At 45.2% G+C, this 26,899-nt stretch overlaps 1 protein-coding gene across 2 annotated transcripts in view; it reads left to right on the forward strand.

The window, feature by feature from the left end:
- The window catches only part of LOC115463376 (histone-arginine methyltransferase CARM1-like), a 220,459-nt gene that overhangs the window by 90,831 nt on the left and 102,729 nt on the right, over nucleotides 1–26,899 (forward strand). For both annotated transcript variants that reach the window (XM_030193817.1, XM_030193818.1), the window contains exon 3: nucleotides 14,084–14,190. In XM_030193817.1, the coding sequence (XP_030049677.1) occupies nucleotides 14,084–14,190 (107 nt within the window). The remainder of the gene's footprint in view (nucleotides 1–14,083; nucleotides 14,191–26,899) is intronic.

A 26,899-nucleotide genomic window follows, 5' to 3' on the forward strand; every position in this document is an offset into this window, starting at 1 on the left:
TACACATAGGTTGACCAGTCGATGTGTGCTAACTGCCAAATGACGCTGGAAATGCCATGTGCGGTAGGAAACAAAAAAATAATTTGTCCCGGCAGTATGGGCGCACTCCAAATCCGAAATTACCACCAGGGGTGCGCTAGCCTAGCAGTAGTCTCATTTTGGTGTGGCTGCGTGCACATAGAGCCTACCGTGCCTTTGTAAAAGGACCACAAAAGAAGGTAAGGTAAGTCTCTTTTGGATAGAAATACACTTCCTGGCTCACAGCCAAATATACTCAGCAATCTTCTTTACCTGAAGCTTGGTTAATATAGGGGTAAATATTCAGCTGCTGTTGTTATTCCCAGATATTCAATGACTACTACTACTAATCATTTCTATAACACTACTAGACATACACAGCACTCTACACGTTATAAGCAGGTACTTTCTCTGTACCTAGAGGGCTCACAATCTAAGTTTTTTTGTACCTGAGGCAATGGAGGGTTAAGTGACTTGCCCAAGGTCACAAGGAGCTGTAGTGGGAATTGAACCCAGGTTACCAGGATCAAAACCTGCTGCACTAACCAGTAGGTTACTCCTCCACTCAATGACAGGCCATATTCAGGGTTTGGCGCTGAATATCTGGTTTATGTGGCACCAGCTTACATATGGCTGGTTAAGTTGATATTCAGAATTTAAGCTGCCATGGATTGCCACATAAAGACTGAACTATATTTTATGCGGTCCCATTTATGTGGTTACCATGGCTGGTTAAGTGCTGAACGTCAGCATATAACCAGGCAAGTACCGACTCCACCCCTGGAGTGCGTCCCAAAATAGCCGCCTTTCACTTAGGCTCTAATCGCTAATTTTCAGCACTGATAACTGGTTAAGTACCACTGAAAATTAGCACATAGCTCTGAACAAGATTTAACAATCAGTGTCCGCTTCTGGCTATTTACATCATTGACCAGGTGGTGATCATTTCAATCTTATATGTATTAATACAGACCTTCAGAATGCTTTATAAACTTAGCAATTATATTATCCATCAACATTTAGCAACATGAAGACCAGAGTGGCTTTGCCCAAAGTCATATAGAATGTGAGCTGATTCATAAGCACAAACAGAATAGAAATACATTTTTATGGCCACAAACTTTTGTCGGCACAGCAATACAGTATGAGAGTGATTCTGTAACTTGGCACCTCCAGTTAGACACACCGATGCCATGTGCTGAGCACCAGCTGTATAATAGCATCTGTGTGCCAAGATGCCATTGTAGAATCAAACATATAAATGGCAAGTGACCGACTCACCCGCAAATGCGCAGTAGAGACTTCCCTCTCTGTCCCGCCCCCGCGTCAAGACGTGATGACATCAGAGGATGGAACAGAGAGGGAAAGAAATGCTGCGCTGAGGAGTGGACCTGGAACACGGAAGGGTAGGGAGGGAACCGCCAAGGTCGCTACCGCTCCCCCCACCCCCCGAGGTCGCCGCCGGCCCCCCCCTCCACCAGGCCGGGCCCTCTCCTCTCCATTGAACTTACAGCTCCGAAACCACAGCAGGCAGATTGCCTCCCATCGGCCTTCCTTCCCTGCCTGTGTCCCGCCCTCACCGACGTTACGTCACACGAGGGCGAGACACAGGCAGGAAAGGAAGGCCAACGGGAGGTGATCTGCCTGCTGCGATTTCGGAGGTGAGGTGCTGTAAGCTCAATGGAGAGGAGAGCCCCTGGCCCGGGTGGAGGGGGGCTGGCGGCGACCCTGGGGGGGGGAGCGGTAGCGGTGACATGGGGGGGAGGAGCAGCGGCGACCTCGGGAGGGGGGAGGGAGGGAGGGAGGGAGAAATGCTGGACATGGATGCAGGTGAGGGAAGGAGGAGGTGAGGGAAGACAGGAAGATGCACACGGATGGATGGATGGAGGGGAGGGAATAGAGGAGAGGGAAGGGGATAGAGGAAAATAACTGGACGTGAATGACAGGGGAGGACAGGGGGTAAGAATGAGAGGGGAGGGCATGGGGTGAAAGAGAATCGCTGGCCATGGGTGGGGAGGGCAGGGGAGAGAGGACAGCTAATGGACATAGATAGATGGAGGGGAGGGCAGGAGAAATGCTGGACATGGATGGAGGAGAGGGAAGACAGGAAGGAGATGCACATGGATGGAGGAGAGGGGAGAGGGCAGGGGACAGAGGAATTTTGCCAAACAAAAATCTCGCCCATTTAAACGGGCTAAACGGCTAGTACTAGCATCAGTGGCGTAGCCAGACCTGAGATTTTGGGTGGGCCCAGAGCTAATATGGATGGGCACGCACTAAGTGAGATTAAATAAAAATAATAAAGCACAACATGAACTGGTTGCAGCAGCTCATAGTTCGCTCTGGCTCCATCCTCTTCTCTGATGGCCGCGGGACCCCCTCTCCTGATCATCTGCTCTGACTTCGAGAGCAGATCAGGAGGAGACCCGCCACCGGCGCCAACACCATCTATCTCCTGTCCCTTCCCCTTCCCTCCTCCTACTGCTCTAAGAAAAGTGCGGCCGGGAGGCACAGAGAACCTTAACTCGACTCCGTCCTTTGCTTCCTGCCCTCTCTCTGTGCCCCACCTTCCTCTGATGTCATTTCCTTTCGGGCGGGCGGGGCACAGAGAGAGGGCAGGAAGCGAAGGACGGAGTCGAGGCTAGCTGCTTGCTGCTGCTTTTACACCCGCCCGCTCGTCGCTGCAGGCAAGAAGAAGACTGTCGTCATCATCGTGGAGAAGGTCGCAAAAGACTGGGTGGGCCTGGGCCAAGATTGGGCCACCCAGGCCCACCCGTAGCTACGCCCCTGACTAGCATAAACCCAAAGTGGTGTGGCAGGCATAACTGGGTGTATGTAAGTGTATATCGCAAACCCCCAGACTCTATATATGGTGCCCAAATTTGGGTGCACTGGTGTGTGTGCAAATTAATTGGTTAATGAACTCCTAACCATCAATTGGGTGCCAACCAGGGGCGTAGCCAGACTTCGGTGGGAGGGGGGTTCAGAGCCTGAGGTAAGGGGGCACATTTTAGCCCCCCCCCCCGCGCCACCAACCCCCCCCCCCCACTCCCGCCACCACCATCTTTGACCCCCCCTCACCTGCGCCAACCCTTTCGACCCCCCTTCCCGCCGCCGCCAACCCTCCCCTGCCACCGTCGTTGGGTACCTTTGCTGGTGGGGGTTGGAGACCCCCACCAGCTGAAGTCCTCTTCTCTGGCGCGGCTGCGTTGCTGATCTGCAAAGGCAGGCTTCTGTTTCTGTCAGACTCATGGCTGACGGGGTTGGGTAGCCCCACCAGCAAAGGTACCCGGTGGCGGCGGGGGAGGGTTGGCGGTGGGAGGGGGGTCGAAGGGGTTGTCAGCGGGGGGGGGGGGGGGCAGGGCCAAATCTACGGGGCTTATGACATCAGGCTTATGACAAAAAAAAGGTATATATAATTTGCTTCAGGTCTAATAGAGGGGTTCTTTTACTAAGCCATGGCAAAACGTGGCCTGTGGTAGTGTGGGCGCTTGTTTTTGGCATGCGCAAGGCTAGTTTTTACCACGTCTTGGAAAAAGGGCTTTTTTCCAGTGGTCTGGAAAAGGGCCTGAGGTAAAATTGAAACCAGCACACGCGTATATGGCCTGTGCCAACGCCACCCTTTGATCTAGCGGTACGGGCTCACGTGCTACACACGTGGTGACCGGTTGACACGCACCAACTGCTGATTAATGCTGGAAACGCCGCACGCAGTAGGAAATAAAAAAATAATTTGTTCTGGCGGTATGGGTGCGCGCCAAATCCAAAATTACCGCCAGATGGCCATGCTAGCCTAGCAGTAGTCTCATTTTGGCATGCACTGCATTGCCTACCATGCCTTTGTCAAAGGGCCGCAAAAGAAGGTAATATGTTCCCAAACTTTACAGCCCGATAGGAAAGCATAGATGAAAATAGATGCTTGTAGTTTATATTTTTTAACATATGGGTACTTCAAGAGATTTTGACTTCTAAGCTTTAAGAGCTTACAACTGGAGGGAGGATTTATAAGTTGGTTCATACATATAGGTGCACACATTTTTCACATCTTTATAAACAGATCCTGTTAAAAGAGCCTATATTTTAAAATATTGTAGTTAGTAGCTATAAATCAAATTCCTTCCATTTATTTTCTTTCAATAACATGTACCTTCTTGTGAAAAACTCATGCACCCATAATGCCCACAAGCAGTCAGTATTTGCTCTCTGCCCAACAACTTCTCACTGGTTGAAAAAGGCCTAGAGTAAATCATAGATGGCTTGCTCTCTCTTCTTGGTGAACATCTGGGTGACATCTGAGTCGGATAATGTATGTCACAGGAAGGAAAGGAAAGTCTGCATACCTTGTAGCTATATACGCTTCATTTGGAAAAACAAAACAATATTTAGGAACAAATGAGCCAGTCAATTAGTTACCCAACTACGTGGTAGGTATGGTGTGCAGTTCTGGCATACCAGAGAAACATCCTGCTTATTCTAATGTGGTAGTGATTGAAGTTTACAAGATAAATTTTTTTTTCAGGTTGGTTTCAAGATTACAGCTTTCTTTTCTTTTCTTTTATGTCCTAGCAGCTTCCTCCTGCTCCTTCAGGCTTCTAGCACAATTACAAAGCCTGGTGTTAGGCTCTGGTGAGATGAGCTTTTGTTCATAAGCACCCAGGGTTTTTTTTATATATCTATTTTATCCTCTCTAAGCCCAGTCACCTCAGTGGTGTTCTTTGCCTGGAGCTAATGCACTACGGCTTGTTCCGGAACCCTGCACTTATAGGCCCTCAGTCTAGCAAGTAGAACCCCCTACCAAAAAAATATATATATTGCAGAAAAGATTTGGGATAAAAAGCCCTTTTTGTTTGCTTTCTGAACAAGGGACAAAGGGACTGGATTATCCTAACTCATTGAGTTAATTCTCTTTAACCGAACAGATCACTATCCTACTTAGTAGGAAAGAAGCCTTGGTCTTTGAATACACCAGACCCCTGACGCAGGCGCCATGTCGGGTCCATATTGGAAAATTGACATTTATTAATAAAGAACCGTGTCCCATTTCTGAAAGCTCCTGGTGCCTTTGTGGTATTCTGGGCTGGAGTTAGGACAGAAAGTGAATGGAGTCACAAATAATGTATGTTCTTTATAACATGCATTGTTGCAAAGCTTGAAGAGGTGTACGGTTTATCTATGATTTCTAATAGTTAACCCCTAGTTTTTTATAAAGATAAAGAGGTGCCTATCCAGCTTATTTTCGAAGGAGATCACCGGCCATCTTCCGACACAATTCGGGAGATGGCCGGCGATCTCCTGAACCCGGCCAAATCGGTATAATGGAAAGCCGAATTTGGCCGGCTCCAACTGCTTTCCGTCGCAGAGCCGGCCAAACTTCAAGGGGGTGTGTCGGTAGGGTAGTGAAAGCGGGACGGGGGTGTGCTCACGAGATGGCCAGCTTCGCCCGATAATGGAAAAAAGAAAGCTGGCCCTGACGAGCATTTCGCTGGCTTCACTTGGTCCCTTTTTTTTCAGGACCAAGCTTCAAAAAGGTGCCCCAACTCACCAAATGACCACTGGAGGGAATCGGGGATCACCTCCCCTTACTCCCCCAGTGGTCACCAACCCCCTCCCACCCAAAAAAAAAAATATATATTTTTGCCAGCCTCTATGCCAGCCTCAAATGTCATACCCAGCTCCCTGACAGCAGTATGCAGGTCCCTGGAGCAGTATTTAGTGGGTGCAGTGCACTTCAGGCAGGTGGACCCAGGCCCATCCCCCCCTACCTATTTCACTTGTGGTGGTAAATGTTAAGCCCTCCAAACCCCCCCCAAAACCCACTGTACCCACATGTAGGTGCCCCCCTTCATTCCTAAGGACTATGGTAGTGGTGTACAGTTGTGGGGAGTGGGTTTTGGGGGGGATTTGGGGGGCTCAGCACCCAAGGTAAGGGAGCTATGTAACTGAGAGCTATTTTTGAAGTCCACTGCAGTGCCCCCTAGGGTGATAGATTGGGATCCTGGCATGTCAGGGGGACTAGTGCACTACAAATACTGGCTCCTCCCACGACCAAATGTCTTGGATTTGGCCGGGTTTGAGATCGCCGGCATTTGTTTCCATTATCGGCGAAAACCGATGCCGGCCATCTCAAACCCAGCCATCTCTGACATTTGGCCGGCCCCAACAGTATTATCAAAACGAAAGATGGCCTGCTATCTTTTTCAATAATACAGTTTGGGACTGCTCTTTGCGGCGCTGGCCAAATAGATGGCCGGCCATCTATTTGGCCGGCGCCGTTCGATTATGCCCCTCCACGTGTCACTATAAAATAGACACCTGCTTGACTTCCAAACCTAGACTCCCTGTTGTAAAATTGCTCTCTATGGGAGGCAAATCTACAGGTGGGTACCTCCCTCCTTTTAGGTGCCCTGATGCTGCACATTGACAGCCCATTCTGTAATGACATCTAGATGCTCATATTCCATCATAGAATACATTAAAATCTTGATTATCTGACCTAAACGGGACCGACCCGATGTTGGATAAATGAAAAGTCGGATAATATGGAAAATAATAGTAACCTCTCAAACAATACAGAAAGAAAGGCAGAAAGGCAGTAAAAGCAGGGTCCCGGCAAACAACGGTGCTGTATTGCTGATGACACCCAGCTGTATCTCTCCACACCAGACATCACAGCAGAGACCCAGGCCAGGGTATCAGCCTGCTTATCTGACATTGCTGCATGGATGTCCAACCGCCACCTGAAACTGAACATGTCCAAGACCGAGCTTATCGTCTTTCCACCAAAACCCATTTCTCCTCTTCCTCCACTCTCTATCTCAGTTGATGGCACCCTCATCCTCCCCGTCTCAACTGCCCGCAACCTCGGAGTCATCTTCGACTCCTCCCTCTCCTTCTCTGCGCATATCCAACAGATAGCCAAGACCTGTCGCTTCTTTCTCTTTAACATCAGCAAAATTCGCCCTTTCCTCTCAAAGCACACCACCCGTACTCTCGTCCACACTCTCATTACCTCTCACCTTGACTACTGCAACCTACTCCTCACTGGCCTCCCACTTAGCCATCTATCCCCCCTTCAATCCATTCAGAACTCTGCTGCACGTCTTATATTCCGCCTGAACCGATATACTCATATCACCACTCTCCTCAGGTCACTTCACTGGCTTCCGATCAGATACCGCATACAGTTCAAGCTTCTCCTTCTTACCTTCAAATGCACTCAGTCTGCAGCACCTCATTACCTCTCTACCGTCATTTCTCCTTACGTCCCCGCCCGTAACCTCCGCTCACAGGACAAATCCCTCCTCTCAGTACCCTTCTCCACCACCGCCAACACCAGGCTCCGCTCATTCTGCCTCGCCTCACCCTATGCTTGGAATAAACTTCCTGAGCCCTTACGCCAAGCCCCCTCCCTACCCATCTTCAAATCTTTGCTCAAAGCCCACCTCTTCAATGTTGCTTTCGGCACCTAACCTTTATACCTTTCAGGAAATCTAGACTGCCCCTATTTGACTGACTGTACATTTGTCCTTTAGATTGTAAGCTCCTTTGAGCAGGGACTGTCCTATGTTAAATTGTACAGCACTGCGTAACCCTAGTAGCGCTTTAGAAATGTCAAGTAGTAGTAGTAGTAGTATTAGTAGTAGTAGTATTGCGTTAAATGTAGAGTCCTGAGTTTGGAAAACGGAAAGAGAAGCTATGTGACATAACCGGGAGATCTGTTGGAGAAGCCGGATGGTTGGATCAATGAAAGTCATATAATCGAGACTGTACTGTACTAGTGTAAACAAGCATCAGCGTGCCTTACCTTTACACCTTACAGTTACATTAGCCATAGACATGGCATCCATTCAAGTACCCGAAGAAAAAAGCAGAACCAGGCCTTCAAGACTGAGACAACAGGAGTCCTTGATTTCTGAACGACCCGTTTTGGCATAGAGATTTTCCAGCGGACTCGCATTCGTGCCCCAGTAAAATTTGAAGGCCAAGACCTTCAATTCTTGCCAGATCTTTGCAAGGCAACGGTTCAAGCACGGAAACAACTTCTAGCTTACCATCCTAAATTGAAAGAGATTAACACCAGATATGGCCTCCTTTACCCTGCTAAGCTGCGAGTAACATACAATTACGTTACCAAAGATTTCACTTCTCCTGACTCCTTGGCCTCTTACCTGGAAGAAGTAGCTCCAAGCAAAATTGACGCGTTGAGCTTAAATTTTTATAACGGCTGCTTATATTACAGTTAGTCGTTATTTGGGCTATCATGTAATTTACGTGTGAGGTTCACTAACCACTGCATTTTTTGCTTTTCTTTACTACAGGGCTAGTTTCATTCAGTTCTAAAGTTTTCTTGGTATTTTGTACGAATTATAGTAGTCATGTGATTGTTTACTTACCTTTTTCATTACTATTGATATTCCTAATACCATATATGGTTTCCTTAACACCTCTGAGTCAGTGAGGGGATGCTGGTCATCTGGGTATCCATATCTCATGGTTGGAACATACTGTGTTTGTTGTTCACACACTGTTATGTTATCTGTTAATGTTTGGCTATTTCATTACCTTACGCACAACAGAAATGTCACCCATTGTAACGGGCTTTAAGGCTTGTTATTACATATAGTGATCAAGATGATATGCCATTGCTGGAAAGACTTCACCAAATTATCATACGACACGTGGTAGAATAATGTCTGTCTAACTGTCAAAAATGAATATGCAGTTGCTGATAGGCGTGGATCCTCATTATCTTTCAAGAAAGTATGGTCACCAATGCAAACTTATATCTCTAAAACTTAACAGTGTTTTACAATTGTATAATCAAGCTATCTAATCATGCATATATTCTCTTAACTGATAACTGATGGTGAATAACAAGATTATTTTTTTCCTCACGTTGTTGTATCACATTTACTTACTTTTGAGCTAAATTCTCCATTTTCTTTTTTGTTTATCTGAGTAGATGTTAATGACTTGTTATATTTATCATAATTGGCTATTTATATTATTATACACTATTGTGTATATTGTCATTTTGTTATAAAAATAAATAAAACTTATTGAAATCCCAAAAGTTGACAATATTTCTCAGTTACTTGGAGGGGCATTTTCGATATGACATCTAAATCCGAATTTGAACGTTTTACACAAAACGTCCAAATTCTGAACAGGAAAGAATGTCATTTTTGAAAAAAGAAAAACGTCTATCTTTTTTGTCGAAAATACCATGGCTGTTTTGAGATTTGGGCGTTTTGTTTTTTGGTCCATTTTTGAAAAAAAAAAAAAAAGAGTGCAAAATGTCCAAAATCAAGCCATTGGGACGTAGGAGGAACCAGCATTTTAGTAGACTGGTCCCCCTGTCATCCCAGGACAGCAATAGGGCACCCTAAGGGGCACTGCAGTGGACTTCATAAAATGCTCCAAGGTTCACATCTGACCATTGCTCCCTTAATTTGTCTGCTGAGCCCCCCAAAACCCACCACCCCCAACTGTACACCACTACCATAGCCCTTAGGGGGGAAGGGGGCACCTATTTATGGGTAGTGGGTTTCTGGTCAGTTTTGGAGGGCTCGCTGTTTCCTCCACAATTGTAACAGGTAGGGAGAAGTAGGAGGCTGGGTCCACCTGTTTCCAGTGCACTGCACCCACTACTAGACTACTCCAGGGACCTGCATGTTATTCTGATGAACCTCAGTATAAAATCTGAGGGTGGCACAGAGGCTGGCAAGTAATGTTTTTAATTACATTTTTGGGGGGTGGGTGGGGTTTAGTGACCACTGGGGGAATAAGGGGAGGTCATTCCTGATTTTCTCCAGTGGTCATCTGGTCATTTAGGGCACCTTTTTGTGCCTTATTCGTAATAAAAACAGGTCTAGCTCAAAACATCTTAAGTTTTAGTCCTGGACATTTTTGTTTTGTTCCATTATGGCTGAAAAACATCTAAGTCAGTCCTGGTGATCACGTGACAAGATGGCGGCATGAATTTTCGTGGCGTGCAAGCTCTGGATGTTTGTCTCCTAAAACCTTTTCTTCTTACTGATAATGCCCCATACTAAGCGTAAAAGGTTGGTGAAGGTTGAAACCTCGATGCCTCGACTCCCTGCAGGACAACAAACAATGGACAGATACGCCACGAAAATGCCTACTCCGATATCCGCAGGGAGTACCGCTGCCTCATGGGAAGGAGCTCATGGAGGCTTGGGCCTTGATACCACCTTATCTCCCCCGGACCACCGAGCGCCGCCTCAGCCCGAAGGGTGCTTCTCCCAACAGGGGCAGAGCAGACCGAACTCGGTAGCGCAGCAACCCCTGGATCGAGGATTGGAGGTGGCGATGACCGACGGAGGGAAGAAACAAGAAGTTTTTCTTCCTCAGCCTACTGCTTCGATGAAGCAAACTGGGACGGCGACGCTGGAGAATGTTTTAGAAGCTCTCCAGCGCTTGGAGGTATCAGTAGCCAATTCCACTAAAGAAATTTCATCCCTCGTAAGTAAAATGGATTTACTTTCTAACACAATGGAAAATACTAAACAAGAATTTAATACTCAGATGAATGATTTAAAACAAGAGGTGAAGACTATACAGGAATTCAATGTGACAACAGTAAAAGACAGACTTTTTGTCCATCGGAAAATAGAACAGCTTGAAAATTTTCATCGTAGATTGACACTTCGCCTTTTGAATTTTCCTAGATCTATTGGAGTTAGCTCACTGGACGCTTTTAAGAAATATCTAGTGGAAATATTACAATATACCCCAGAAATGTTTCTCTAATAAACAAGATATATTATATACAGCCAAAAAATTTACCTGATTCACAATCAACTCCAGAGGCTCACTCCATACAGAAAAGGGACGTATTGAATATAACAGAAATTCTAGATACTTCTATGACTGAAGAAACTGAAAGGTGGACTTTGATAGTCTCCTTTGTTTTCGAACAGGACTTGGAACATGTTAAAAGATTGTATTTTAGAAATGCAAAAACACTTTCTTAGGTAAAAAAGTATGGATGTTCCCAGATGTAACAAGATCCACTCAGGAGAGAAGAAAAGCTTTCTTAGCCATGAAGGTTGATGTTATAGCTCTGGGAGCATCCTTTTACTTAAACTATCCATGTAAATGCGTAGTAAAGTTTTTAGGGATAAAATATGTGTTTTTTCAGTCTGAACATTTGAGTGAATTTATTAAAGTGAAGAAATTGGCTGCTGGTTAGAACAAGCTAAGTGGTGTTAGATAGAGTAGAGATCTGCTATGCTATATATTGCTTTAAATTTTGTTTATGTTTTCTTTATGTTTCATTTTCCTTCACGGGTCACCAGGTTTTAGTGGTCTAAAGAGGATTAATCAATATGCTTCTAGAAAGTTATGTTAATAGTTAGTTAATATAAATCCGTATTGCCTGTTCAAGTTGTGTATGACTTGTAATATATATTGAAAATGCAAAAAAAAAACAGTCTAAGTCTTAGGAACACCCAAGTCCCGCCCTGAACACGCCCCCTTGAGATTTGGATGGACTTCAGAGAAAAACGTCTAAAAAGAGGTTTCGAAAATACTGATTTGGACGTTTTTGTGAGAAAAACGTCTAAATGCAGACATGTCACTTTTTGGACGTTTTTCTCTATTGAAAATGAGCCTGTTGGTGTTCATCTGGATGCATCTTTGTCCTTAAAACCCTATATTGATACAATTATTAAAACTACTTTCTATAAATTACATTGACTCAGAAGAATTTGTTCTCTTTTTGAGGAAAAATATTTTTCAATCTTAGTCCAGGTGGCAGTTCATTCTAAATTAGACTATGGTGTATTTGCCTCTGCCTCAGTGTCAGACAAATGATACATGTAGATAGTAAATCATTTCCAAATTCACTCCAACTGTCCAGTTCAAAAATACAGCTCACGCCAGTATTATGGATATAAATATATTGATCAATATTCAACCACTGATTGTGAGCGTTTTCTTAAACATTGACTGCTGTGGGCAGAATTAGGCCCCAGTATTCAATGCTGGACCATGTCCAGCCACTAGCATTTAACATTCAGGCTGAATGGTTAGAAGGGAGCCATCAGGACCTATGTGGGTCCCGGCCGATAATTGGCTGGAACCTACATAAGGGTATCTGGGCAGTCTGATCCCCCCCAATTCTGATTATTCAGCTCAATAATTTCTGTTATTCACAGAACATTGCACCACATAAGTCACATGGTTAGAAAGATCCTCCCTCAAACACCTTATAATTTAAGGTTTTCACATAGGACCCTGCGGTAAAAAGTGGCCTGCGGTAGTGTAGGCACGGGTTTTGGGCGCGCGCAGAATTATTTTTCAGCTCACCTGTAAAAAACGCCTCTTTTTTCCCAAAAATGGACATGCAGCAAAATCAAAATTGCCACGCCTTCATTTTGGGTCTCTGACCTTACCACCAGCCATAGACCTAGCGATAAAGAATTTGGGTGGTAAGGACGCATGTAAGATGCAACTTGGCATGCATCTACTACACATGTCCGCAAATAAAAATGATTTTTCAGATGCGTCTAGCGGACGCGCACCAAAAATGAAATTACCGCAAGAGCCATGTGGTAGTCGGGTGGTAAGTCCATTTTGGCGAACTTTGGGCACGTGTGACACCTACACAGCTTAGTAAAAGGGGCCTATAGTGAAGTCAAGGGGCTCATTTTCAAAAAAAACAAAAAAATACGTCCAAACAAATGTCATAAGGTGGCAGAAGGACATTTTTCTTTCAAAATTGTCCAATTGCGATTTTCAACACCATGATTTTAGATGTGTTGCTCCACAGTATGTCTTGCTCCACAGTTCATCCAAATTTCAAGGGGGTGTGTGTTGGGCAGGATGTGGGCGGCACCAAAAGATAGATGTTTTTCCGCAATAACGGAACAATATGAAAATGTCTAGGGCCAGAATTAAGACTTTTTGGTTAGACCAGTTTCAATCATGACTAAGTGACCAAAGGGTGCCCAAAATAACCCCCCCCCCCCCCCGCTTTACTTCCCCAGTGGTCAATGAGCCCTTCCAAGTGACGGGACATACCAGGCTCTATGAGAACTTCAGATATGATGGCCATTCCTATCAGAGCAGCAAGCAGATCCCAGGAGTAGTCTAATGGTCAGTGCAGTGGACTGTAGAAAAGGGGACCCAGGCCCGTATCTCACTCTAAGTGGTACACTTGTGGTGGAATGTGTAAGCCCTCCAAAAAACACTAAGTATCTACTGCACCTACAAATAGGTGATACCTGCAGTCATAAGGGCTATTGTAGTGGTGTACAGTTGGATACAGTAGTTTTTTGGTGGGTTTTGGAGGGCTAACCATACAATATAAGGGGGTAATGGTGAGATGTGTACCTTGGACCTTATATGTGAAGTTCACTGCAGTACCCCCTAGGCTGCCCCATTTCTCTTCTGGGATATCTATGTAGCTAGTCTACTAGGAATGATGGCTCCCAGACATCCCAATGTCTGGTTTTTGGAAGTTTATCTCTTGGATGTTTATCTCTTGGATGTTTAATTTTCCAAGATGTTCCCAAAAGAAAGACACACTGAGCACAAAACATCTAGGAAAAAGGTGATTTTCAAACCAAAAGGATAGACGGTTTTCAGGTTCGAAAATGGCTATGTTCACCACTCAATCTTTAGACTTAGACTTTTTATTGAAAATTCACCTCCATATATCCTATATGAAGTCATTTAGGGGGTAGTTTTCTAAAGTATTTTTCATGTGTTTGCCTTTGTACAAGCAGAAAAGTGTTCTTATAAAATAGCATGACTGAGTGCATGAGCACACGCATACGGTACATGAATACGTTCACACCTTAGGAACAGGGGAGAACTTGTATGCTTGGAGTTTCTTTGGAGCTTTGACATAGGTGCCCTGTTACAAAATTACCCCACCCCCTTAGCATGTAGTTGAGAGAGGGATTCACCCCGGTTTCCCATGTCCATATTCTATTCACTAAGCTACACTGCCAGCTCCCATGCTCTCTTGACTGTCTGTCTTTTATTTACATGGCAGTTACTTTGACATTTCAATAGCTGTTGTTCTTGTTTTCAGAATCAAGTACATTTTCAAACACGTTAAAGAGGTATAGAAGCCAAAGGAAAGAGTGCTCCGTGTTCAGCCAGCGCACAGAAGAGTCCTCAGCTGCTCAGTACTTTCAGGTACAGGTTGTTTGGGGCTAGCTAGATGCATAGCTACAGCTGCTGTTTTGTTCCATGAGCCATCAGAACACAAATGACCTTCTGCACAGATACAGAGAGGATAATTTTCAAAAGCATTTTTGTAGGTACAGCGGTGTTTTATGCACAGAAAATATTTTCTCCAAATCACTCTTCCCATATGCAGGTAGCTACAGTGTGTAGAGCCAGTAGGGCCGGATTAAGGCCAACTAATGCCCTAAGCACAGCCCAACAATTCCACCCCCTCAGCCCTCCCAATCCTTAACCAACAAGATATTAATTGCCCGTTATTCAGTGCTATTTAACCGGCCAGGAACAGCTCCTAGCTGGTTGAATAGTCTTAAGCCAGCTAAGCGCTAATATTCAGCGTGAGATAGCTGGCTATCTCAGCTGAATATTAGAATTTAGTGGCTAACCTGGTCACCTTCTATGTCGCGTGGCATAGTCGGTTAGCATGAATATTCATTGGCTGACCAGCTAAGTTTAGCGGCCAGATAGACCCGTTTAAATATCAGGTCTATTGTTGGTCACTCTGGGGCCCTTTTTCTAAGCCACGTGTCTACGCATGCTCAACACTTGCCAATTTGGAGTTACCACCTGGCTACCACATGACTCTTGTGGTAATTTCATTTTTGGCGCATCAAAAAAATAATAGTTATTTTCTGGCATGTGTCCGCTACGCACGCCAAGTGGCATTTGGTGCACATAGGTCATTACCGCCCAGTTAACAAGTGAGACCTTACCCAAAATGGACGTGTGGCAATTTTTATTTTGCCAAACACATATTTGTTTACTTAATTTCCTTTAAGTTCATCAAACAGTTCATTTAACAGTGTAGCTACCAATCGTTATTTCTTAATAATCGGGGATCTTCAGATTTTCAGACATTTTCCACCATACGGGGATTATACCCCAAACTGTAATGGTGTCCTTCACATCCTCATGGATCAACCCGTAAATAGATAACTTTTTTTCAATTTTTTCTTATTTTATATAAATCATTATTTCAATCTTATAAACATTATAAGCTTTACTTAGCTTCAAATGATTAACAGCTGAGCAGCGATTTTTCTTCCAGCTCAAACTTCTGCCGACTTGGCCAGGTTTTGTTATACTTCGTCAGGGAAGAGGTTTGCATTTCTGTATGCACTTTCGTGTATCAGAAAAAATGGCCAAAACAATGTCATAAGGTGGCAGAAGGACATTTTTCTTTCAAAATTGTCCAAGTTGCGATTTTCAACACCCTGATTTTAGATGTGTTGCTCCACAGTATGTTTTGCTCCACAGTTCATCCAAATTTCAAGGAGGTGTGTTTTGGGCAGGACATGGGCCGGAGGTGGGCCGCACCAAAAGATAGATGTTTTTCCTCAATAACGGAACAATATGAAAATGTCTAGGGCCAGAATTAAGACTTTTTGGATAGACCTGTTTCAATCATGACTAAGTGACCAAAGGGTGCTCAAAATAACCACTGGAGAGATTAATGGCCATTTTTTCTGATACACGAAAGTGCATACAGAGATGCAAACCTCTTCCCTGACGAAGTATAACAAAACCTGGCCAAGTCGGCAGAGGTTTGAGCTGGAAGAAAAATTGCTGCTCAGCTGTTAATCATTTGAAGCTAAGTAAAGCTTATAATGTTTATAAGATTGAAATAATGATTTATAAAAAATAAGAAAAATTTGAAAAAAAGTTAGCTATTTACGGGTTGATCCATGAGGATGTGAAGGACACCATTACAGTTTGGGGTATAATCCCCGTATGGTGGAAAATGTCTGAAAATCTGAAGATCCCCAATTATTAAGAAATAACGATTGGTAGCTACTCTGTTAAATGAACTGTTTGATGAACTTAAAGGAAATTAAGTAAACAAATATGTGTTTGGGAAGATAATGAACTGATGATTGAAATACTCCCCACACTATAAGTTAAGGTCTACTTAATTGAATTTTTATTTTGCAGCACATCCATTTTCGTGAAAAATTTTTTAAAAGACATTTTTTGCATGTGCGCTGAAAATTAAGTTTGTGCGTACCTAAAACACGTGCCTACACTATCGCAGGCCATTTTTCAGTGCACCTTAGTAAAAGGACCCCTATAACTTAGCCAGTAAGCCAATGAATATTGCCTTAACTGGCTATGTGTATAGCAGCCAAACAATGGAACCCAATGCTGGTCGCCTGATACGGCCTGCATTGAATTTACGGGTTCACCGCCGACTGTGGGAGGCAGTCTGGCTAACTCCTGCCTTAAGCCATCTTAATAAACTACATTATTTTACATCTTGGATTCTTTATTTTATTGAGCTTCACTCCTCTTGTGATTGCTGTTGCTCACCCTTGAGGTTTTGCTGCTCCTACATTTCCCCAGTTGATGGATTTCACAGAAGGCAATGAAAGAATTAAGGGCATGATAGCTAGGGAAAAAAATCTGTAGTGTCCTCTTCCCTTGGTACCCAAAGAGGGGCATAATCGAATGCAAACGCCAATCTCCATGGGCGTCTATCTCCGAGAATGGGTATGTGAAGGGGCGGGACAGACCATATTTTCGAAAAAGATGGGCGTCCATCTTTTTTTTCGATAATACGGTTTGTGCCGGGTAAATGCATCGGATTTGTACGGACTTGAGCTGGGTGGTTTCGTTTTTCAGCGATAATGGAAACCGAAGGCGCCCAGCTCAAAAACGAACAAATCCAAGGCATTTGGTCGTGGGAGGGGCCAGGATTCGTAGTGCACTGGTCCCTCTCACATGCCAGGACACCAACCGAGCACCCTAGGGGGCACTTGTAACAATTTAAAAAAAGTAAAATACCTCCCAAGTCCATAGCTCCCTTCCCTTGGGTGCTGATCCCCCCAAATCCCCCCCCCCCCAAAACCCACTGCCCACAACTCTACACCATTACCATAGCACTTATGGCTGAAGGGGGGCACCTACATGTGGGTACAGTGGGTTTTGGGGGCGCTTTAGAGCCTGGGTCCACCTGGCTGAAGTCCACTGCACTCAGTAACAACTGGTCCAGGGACCTGCATACTGCTGTGATGGAGCTGGGTATTGCATTTGAGGCTGGCATACAGGCTGGCAAAAAAAGTTTTTAAACTTTTTTTTTGGTCGGAGGGGGTTAGCGACCACTGGGGTAGTCAGGGGTGGTCATCCCCAATTCCCTCCGGTGGTCATCTGGTCATTTAGGGCACTTTTCTGGGACTTGTTCGTGAAAAAAAAAGGTCCAAAAATGTGACCTAAATTCGCGCTAAAAACGCCTTTCTTTTTTCCATTATTCGCTGAGCGCGCCCATCTCTGCTCGGCCGATAAACACGCCCCAGTCCCGCCTTCACCACGCCTCCGACACCCCCCCGTCAACTTTGTCCATTTCCACGACAGATTGCAGTTGGAGATGCCCAGAATCGACTTTCGATTATACTGATTTGGGCGCCCATGGGAGAAAGATGCCCATCTCCCGATTTGGGTCGAAATACGGGCATCTTTCTCTTTCGAAAATAAGCTGGATAGCGTGCACTTATTTTGCTTAATGATTAATCCAGGGCTCACAGCCAGTATGCACACAAATTGATCTGGGCTGAGTGGAGGCATTCCTGGAGAAAGGGTTGGGGAGGGGTTATGTTGAATGCAGCTATTGGAAAGTACAAGTGTGTATGCATAAATTACTCCAGCAAATTTATGTGAGGTCAGAAGAAGGTAAAGATATCTATAAGCATCAAAACAGGGGAAGTTACCAAAATATTGAACATATATGATCCAACATCTGCCCCCTGCATTTCTTAGCAGTTGTGCCTGCTGTCTTCCAAATTCAGCACCTCCCTACCTCCCTGCTGCAGCTCCTTCTGCTCTTCACCTTTATTGAGAAACGCTAAACACCCTCAATAACTGGGGAGGTACAAATAGTACAATAAGTAGTAAACACCTAGCAAGAAGATTGTGAGCTAATCAAAGTAACGATATCAATGTCAAAGAAAAAAATCCCTTGAAATAGTGGAAATTCATCAGCAGGGACTCACCCGAGCCCGAGAGCTTAACATGAAATTGCCAAAGTCATAGGTGGTTCAATGTGCGCTCCTTACATCACAGAAATTTCAACATATTTTTAAGTGTCAGTGAAATATGTTCATAAAAATAAAACCAGTCCATAATCCATGTAAAAAAACAAAATCAATCCAATTGACGACCATTGCTCAAACAATATATATATATGTAAGAGACGCCCAGTGTGTTGAAATCAAACATTTATCTGAATAAGCAAGAGCAGGACACTGCTCAACAGAGGTTCCGTTTCATTTTCTTCCTTAGGAGCAGATCCCCTCTAAAGCAAACTTTGGTGTCTCCAATATCAAGCTATGGTGTCTTCTACAATTTAAGATGATGCAGTGTCACTCTGCATAAATAAATAAATAAATAAATAAATAAATAAATAAATAAATAGAACATGACATCACACAATAGCTTTATTTAAACTCAAAACAAAAATAAAGCACAGCAGTCCATTCAATATCTTCATTAAGACCCGTGGGTCGACAGTTTGCAAGGTGAAAATCCAATACTGTTCACGAGAAAGCAAAAACACTTTCCTGTCCCCCTGATACAGATCTGAAATCTGTTCTATAACAAATCAGACCAACTGAGAGAAGGAATGGTTGTTGTCAATTCAGTGAGAAACCATTGGAGCTGTAAATGGTAAAGTATTCAAACGACTATGATGTTCACACATTCTGATTCTGTCAGGTCTAGTAGCACAACCCACATATAATTTTTCGCAAGGGCACATGATTGCATAAACTACAAAAGAAGTACAGGATGTAATAGATGATAAACAATAAAGTATTTTGTTTGCCCACATTGAGTGATAGATAAAGACATGCTACACCTCCCACAGGCAGTGTGTGTCACGTTTTCAAAGCTGGAAACTGGGTTTGTGAGCCCTTGGGCCACTGCTGAGGAGCGGCAGTGACAGGCAAAACCACCCCACGCTACAGACAGGGCAGATCTCTGACAAACAGTTAGGCTTCACCTGCACCTGGCCACTTTTCACCAAGAGTTGAGCTCCAGGCTTCAGGTGGCTGGCAGAACTTACTGGACAGGGCAGGACTGGATAACAGCTAGGCAGCACAGGGACAGCAAGGCAGGGAAAGGATAGGCTAAAGGACAGGACTGAAAGCTGCGAGCAGCCACTGAAATAGGGAACAAACACAGATAAACCCAGAACTAGACAAAGACATACAAACAAGACACCAGACTGGGAAACAAGCAATACAGTAAACAAGCAATACCCTAAACTAAACATAGACTAACTAGAACAGGCGAGACTTCAGGCAAGAACTAGAGCAAGGAAACAAACTCAGGCTGAAGTGCAAAAGCACAACATACCAGGGCCTTAGATGCAATGCAAAGGCAAAGGCAGAGAGTATCAAAATGGCTAATAAGCCCAGCAGCACCTGGAGCTCAGCTGCAGCAATCACCAGGCAACTACGGGTGCTGTGTAGGTTCAAACAAAGCAAGCAAGTCTGGCAGTCTGGAAGATCCGGACCGGACTGGGCTGAAGTCTGAACCGGGTAGGAACAGCAAGACAGTCTATGGCAGTTCATAGCAGCCACCGGTTCTGGCCACCAGAGGGCAAGGGGAGCACAGACGTAACAGTATGACAGCCTGAAATGTTTATAGTTGCTTGAACAGGTTTTAAAAGCAGTACAAGGTCAATTCAAAAAAGATTGATGAAGCTGTAACACATGTCAATGCTTGTAGACAATGTGGGCTACTTCTGAAGCTTGAATGGAATATGGTAACACACAAACTTGTTTATCCAAACTAGGTCGAGACTGGTCTAGTCGAAGCAGATCAGGATTAGCAACAAAGCTCTAAAATAAGCTATGCAGATAATCTTCTTGGGATACCCCCTATCAAGAAAATGTTTAGCCATAATATCTGCTTGATGTTTAAATTCTGCATCAGTAGAACAAATCCTCTGAACACTAAGGAATTGATCAATGGGGATGGACACACGTAGTAGTCTGGGATGGCAACTCTGAAAACTCAAATAATTGTTGCATTCATTTGTCTTTCGATATACTGTAGTTTGAAGCTGATTATTGGATTTATATATCAAAGTGTTCAAAAATGTGATTTAAGCAGTGTGACACACCATGGTAAAATGTAGATGATTGTTGAGAGACTTTATCCAATCCACGAAAACCTGTGATTGATCATAAGTAGAGGTCCAAATGAAGAAAATATCATCAATAAAATGAGTCCAAAATTTAACTGGCTGGAAACAAGGGGCTCCATATAAAAACTGTTCCTCAAAATAGGTTTTCGTGGATTGGATAAAGTCTCTCAACAATCATCTACCTTTTATCATGGTATGTCAAACTGCTCAAATCACATTTTTGGACACTTTGATATATAAATCCAATAATCAGCTTCAAACTATAATACTACAGTATAGAAGATGATTGAACACAACAATTATTTGAGCTTTCAGAGTTGCCATCCCAGACGACTACATGCTTCCATCCCCATTGGTCAATTCCTTCGTGTTCAGAGGATTTGTTCTACTGATGCAGAATTCAAACATCAAGCAGATATTATGGCTAAACATTTTCTTGCTAGGGGGTATCCCAAGAAGGTTATTCGCAAAAAGGAAAGGTAAAAATCAAAGAGACAAAGGTGGGTCCTGTGCTGGTCTGGAGGGACTAAAGGAAAGTTAGTTAGCAGATAAGACCTAATTTTCCTTATATAGCATCTCTCCAGACTGGCATAGTTGGGCAGTACCAAAGCAGTGACCCCCTCCAACACTCATGCACCAAAGGCCGCACCTTGATGAAACTGAACATCCACCTAATGGTGATGAGCAAAAGTAATCATGGAAGCCCACACCACCGCTTTTGCAAATGTCAATAGAGGGCACACAGGAGCTTCCCAAGAAGCCATCTTAGCTTTTAGGAAAGGAAGAATCAAGTTTCCTTTGAACAAATACTGCACTACTATCTCCTCAATCCACCTGGCCAGCATAGCCATGGAGGCCATTTCACCTTTTCTATGGCCACCCAAGAGCACAAACAGTCGATCTGAATGATGCAATTCCTCTGTTTTGGACAAATATAAGTACAAGGCCCTCCTCAGTTCCAAACAATGCAAACACCTCTACTCTGCTGAACCATCTCAGTTTCTGGCAAAACCACCAACTGAGTGAGATTAAATTTTGTCATAACCTTAGGCAGGAAGGAAGGAACCGGTGTCAAGACTACCTTCTCCTTGGAAAAAAGCAGGAATAGTTTCCTAAATGACAGGGCCTGCAACTCGGACATCTGCCTAACTGAAAAAATGGCCACCAGAAAAACTGTCTTTAAAGTAAGATTTTTAAGAGCGCAGGACCCCAAGAATTTGAAAGGCACCTCCACCAAAACTGATAAGACAAGATTAAGATCCCAAAAATGAACTGTTGAACACACTGGAGGACAGATCAGATGCACACTACGTAAAAAAACACATGACATCCTGATGAGAAGCTAAGGGTTTCCCTTGGATTATCCCCCAGAAACAGGCCAATGTTGAAACCTGTGCCTTAAGAGAATTGTGAGACAGAACTTTGTCCAAACCATCCTGCAAGAAATCCAGAATAAGTGGCAACTTCACCTTCAATGAATCAACCTGAGGCTTACTACACCAAGCCTCAAACATTCACCACACTTGAACATAAGTAAGGGAGGTAGAATTTTTCCTAGAGTGCAAGAGAGTAGCCACCACCTTACCTGAGTTGCCTCTCTTCACCAACCGTGCCCTCTCAAGAGCCAAGCCTTAAGACAGAATAGAGCAGGATCTGCCACAGTGGCGTAGCCACAGGTGGGCCTGGGTGGGCCAGGGCCCACCCATTTAGGCCTCAGGCTCACCCATCAGTAGCACATGTTTAGCAGTAGCTGGTGGGGATCCCAAGCGCCGCCAGCTGAAGACTGCCCCCTGATGGTAATGAAAATGCTACTCTCCATGATACTGGCACCTGCACATGCTCAGTTTTTAGCATAAGCCTGCTGCAGACTGCCAAGGTGGAACAAAGTGTTTTCCCACCAGCTGAGATATTTTTTTCGTGGTGGGTGGGGGGGGGGGGGGGGGGGAAGAGCACTTGGTGCCCACCCACTTCTTGTCAAGGCCCACCCAAAATCTGTTGTCTGGCTATGCCCCTGATCTGCCATGTACACTGGTCTTGTGCCAACAGATCCTCTGAGAGTGGAAGACAAAGCGGTTCCCCACCTTTAACTACATCAAGTCTCTGTATCACAGTTTTGTGGCCAATTTGGGGCCACCAGAATTAATAGGCTACCATGTCGCCCGATCTTTTGAATTACTTTTTCCAGGAGGGGCCACGAAGGAAAGACATAAAGCATCCCCAATGATGGCCATGAAGGAAAGACATAAAGGATACCTAATGGCAGCCACTCCTGAACTAGATTGTCTAGCCCCTCTGAGTGCCAGTCCCTGAGCTAATGAGGAACCTTATTGTTTCAAAAGGTCGCCATCAAGACCATGACTGGTTGCCCCTGCCTATTCACAATAAAGTCGAAGGTGGTCTTCTCCAGGCTTCATTCTCCAAGATCTAGTGAGCGTCAACTGAGATAATTCACCTGAACATTATCCACTCCTGCTATGTGAGCAGTGGACAGAACTTCCAGATGGCTTTCTGTCCAGGTCATCAGCAGAGCTGCCTCAAGAGCCATGGGATGATTTCTTGTGCCTCCCTGCCAATTCACATAGGCCACTGCTGTAGTGTTGCCTTAGAGAATCATCTTAAAGACCTGAAGTGCTAGATGAATCACCTGGGTTTCTAGCCAGTTGATTGACCAGTGAGCCACTGATGATGACCAGCGCACCTCAGCCACCTGTCCCAGACAAATTGGCGCCCCAACCCTGGAGACTGATATCCACTGTCACCACCATCCACAGGTGAGAACTGAAAGAAGACCCCCATCTCTATCTTAGCAACTTCCTGATCCACTACAGACCAATCAACAGATGACCTATCCAGGACTCACTCAGCCAAAAGAAAACATAGCTACTAGGCCCTGTGCAGACAGATGCCTGTACAACCAGAGCTGCCACATCAAACTTCTGCTTCAGAAAGCTTCCATATACTGGTCCTGAGGGTCTTTAAAGGCTATACCACCATCTACTGGCACTAGCAAAGAGAATACAACATCTACTACAAGTGACTGTAAGGACTCCCTATCCAACTCAGGAATAGGGAAGAGATGTACCATAAAGCGAGCCACCTTAAATGGCACATCTGGAGTCATTGCGTCTGAATCACATCACATATATCCTGGTGTATAGAGAAAGATCTAGATGCCTTCAACAAGAGATCCACTGTATGCAGATCTTCATTGGAGTTTTCTCCAAACTTGAGCACTGCAGAGACCTGAGTAATAAGCTCTTGTAACTCTTCTTTGTGAAAAAATACACACGACGGAGGAATCCTCTCCCATGGGCAATTCCTCCATCCAGGGCTCTGCACTTTCCTGCTGCCCTTTCTCCAACAAGTCTCCCTCATTCCAGACTCTAAAGGCTCATCCTCCATCCAATCTACACTCTATCTTTTAGGAGAAGGAGGAGAAGGAAAGGAAAGGAATGAAAGGGAGAGGGTTCCCTCCTTAGAGTCCTCTACTCATGTCCCATATAAATATAACCACTATTCTGTACATGGCCAAAATGCAATCTGATGAGAATCCAACCCTGGAGGCTCCTTGCTGCTCCTCCGAGGCCTGCCTGAAAGTAGAAGGAGCCTCAGGATCTAACCACGGAGGTTGTTCCCAAGCAGATGAAGTAGGAGAGATGATGACAGTTCCCATCGAAACTGGAATTCCACTGTTACCAACACATCTGAGCCACTCTCCCACACCATTTTCCTGCAGGAAGTCTTTGGTTTCAGTGCCCCTTGAACTGTAGCATCAAAGGCCTCTGCTACAGGTTGCAGGGCACAAATTTTACACTGTCCTACAGCATCCAACCTCCGCCACTGACAAGTGGTGCAGCATTTAAGCTTCTCAAAACTCATAGCAAAAAGAATGCCCTTCTGCAACCAACCACAGGACCCGGCTTCCCACATCAAGCAGGCTGTGAAGCACTCCCTGCTACTGGAAATGGACCATGGTCTGAGGTCTGAAAGGGAAAGACACTGCTCTTTCTGGGAGTGCTGCTCCTTTTTTTTCTTACAGTAGTGCACCAAAGAACAGGCAGACCCTCCAGCTCTCTAAGCTTTCTGCCTGCCATAGGACAGAGCACAGCCAAGGCACACAAAAGCTCCCAACCAGGGAATTAAGGTGAGAAGGGGGAGGGACCCGGTCACCTGGGTATAGCACTCCTGGGGCTTAAGAGACCTCCATGAGCCTCAGCCCTGTCTGGCAGGGAGACAGAAAAGCAGAAGCAAATGCTGGGTATCCTCTGTTTGTTTGTTTGTTTGTTTTTTTAACTAACTAAGGGGCCCTTTCACTAAGCCACATAAGTGGCTATGTGTGCAGAACGCGCACCAAATTGGAGTTACTGCCCAGTTACCACGTGGCCCTTGCAGTAATTTCAATTTTGGCACGTGTACGCTACGCACGTCTGAAAAATATATTTTTATTTTCTGGTGCGCGTAACAGACACGTGCCAAGTGGCATTTGATGCACATAGGTCAATACCACCCAGATTCTTTACCGCTAGGTCAATGGCTGGCGGTAAAGGCTCAGACCCAAAATGGACGTGCGGAAATTTTGATTTTGCTGCACATCCATTTTCGGCAAAAAAATAGACCTTTTTAACAGGCGCGCTAAAAAATGGATCAGCACACACCCAAAACCCACACCTACACTACTGCAAGACATTTTTCAGCGTGCCTTTGTAAAAGGACCCCTAAATCCCCAGAATAAACCTAACAACCCTGAAGATCAAGTAATAAACCAGGACTGCACAGGCTTACCACTGCTACCATCTACAGGAGACTGAGAACACTGAATTTTAGGGGGCTGTACTGGTCTACTTATAGATTTACTCAAGACTTAGTGGTTCTCAGTCTCCATCTGCTGGTAGGAGTGCATAACCCAGCTTTGATGATCTGGAGGTATGCTCTGGAAATCAGTGATATTCCTAAATTGTTCAAACTGGATAAAAATTCCTGTTCAGCTTCTGGCATTGGTTGTCAATGTGAACATTCAGGTCCCCTCAGACAAATAATGAACCTGGCAATAGAGATATATCTTCAAAAGTTCATCCAAATGAAGAAGATGGGGCTGATAACAATTTAGAGGAAGGGACACTTAACTGAAACAAAAGCACTTCAGAATATATAAGAGAATAATAATTATTTGCTTAGCCCTGAACTGGTTCGGAATAAATAGAGCAGCACCACTCCCACATCTAGCTAAGCAGCAAGCAGTAAAATATGAGAGCTTAGGAGGACTGACCTGTAGAAGATAATAAGACTCACTCTACTTAATGCAAGTTTTAGTAAGAGCTAGTAAATGTAATTGATGCGATGAGAACGATCACATACAAAAGGACATTTGTGTTTCAATGACCAGACATTCAAAAGTCCTACCTACAAAAAAACGGGTAATCAGACAGCAGTGGCGTTCCTAGGGGGGCGAACACCCGGGGCGGCACCCCGCCCCCCGGGTGCGGTGCCCCCCCAATGCAGCGCTGACCCCCCCCCCCCCGGCGAAAGACACCCCCCCCCCGCGAAAGAGCCCCCCCCCGGGTGCTTGCCGCTGGGGGGGGGGGGTGCTGCAACGCGCGCCCGCTGCGAGTTTACTAACTTTGCTCGTTCACTGCAGCTCCCTCTGCCCCGGAACAGGAAGTAACCTGTTCCGGGGCAGAGGGAGCTGCAGCGAACGAGAGAAGTTAGCGAACTCTCACAGCAGGCACGCACCGCGGCACCCCCCCAGCGGCATGCACCCGGGGTGGACCGCCCCCACCACCCCCACCGCCCCCCCTTGGTACTCCACTGTCAGACAGTGAATTTTAAGGGCAGTGCACAACACTAATAATTTAAGTGTCGATATTCAAAAGGGTTTAATCAGGCTGGAGAGGCTCCTGCCTGGTTAAACCCCACTAAGTAAGCTGGCACCTGATATTCAGCTTCACCAACTGATTAAGTGCTGCTGAATATCACCACCAACCTGCAGAAGTGTAGCCAGGTTTTGACGTCAGGGGGAGAAGATCTTTTGTAAAATAGGTGCCGGTGCAAGGTTGAAGGAGCGATTTGCATAGGCACCATTTCATTCAAAATTTGTTACACCCCCACCTAACTACACCTCTGCTAACTGGCTATCCTCTAACTGGATAGGTTAGGAGCGGGCTGAGGGCGGAGTTAGGGTGGAGAGGCAACTTAGCCAGTTAGCGGCAGTTTTCGGTGCATTAATTGGCTAAGTAACTGCATAAAGTCAGGACAACAAAACAGCTGTTCTTCACCTTTATGCAGCAAGTTAACCAGGCACCGGTCTGCAGTGGAGTACCAAGGGGGGGTGGGTGGGGTGGGGGGGGGTGGGGGCGGTCCACCCTGGGTGCATGCTGCTGGGGGGGTGCCTGGTTACTTCCTGTTCCGGGGCAGAGGGAGCTGCAGCAAATAAGTGAAATTAGCGAACTCGGAGCAGGCGCGTGCCGTGGCATCCCCCCAGAGGCGTGCACCCGGGGGGGGGGGGGGCATTTTGCCGGAGGG

The sequence above is a fragment of the Microcaecilia unicolor genome, chromosome 2, assembly GCF_901765095.1.
Source record: "Microcaecilia unicolor chromosome 2, aMicUni1.1, whole genome shotgun sequence".
In the NCBI taxonomy this organism is placed as follows: domain Eukaryota; kingdom Metazoa; phylum Chordata; class Amphibia; order Gymnophiona; family Siphonopidae; genus Microcaecilia; species Microcaecilia unicolor.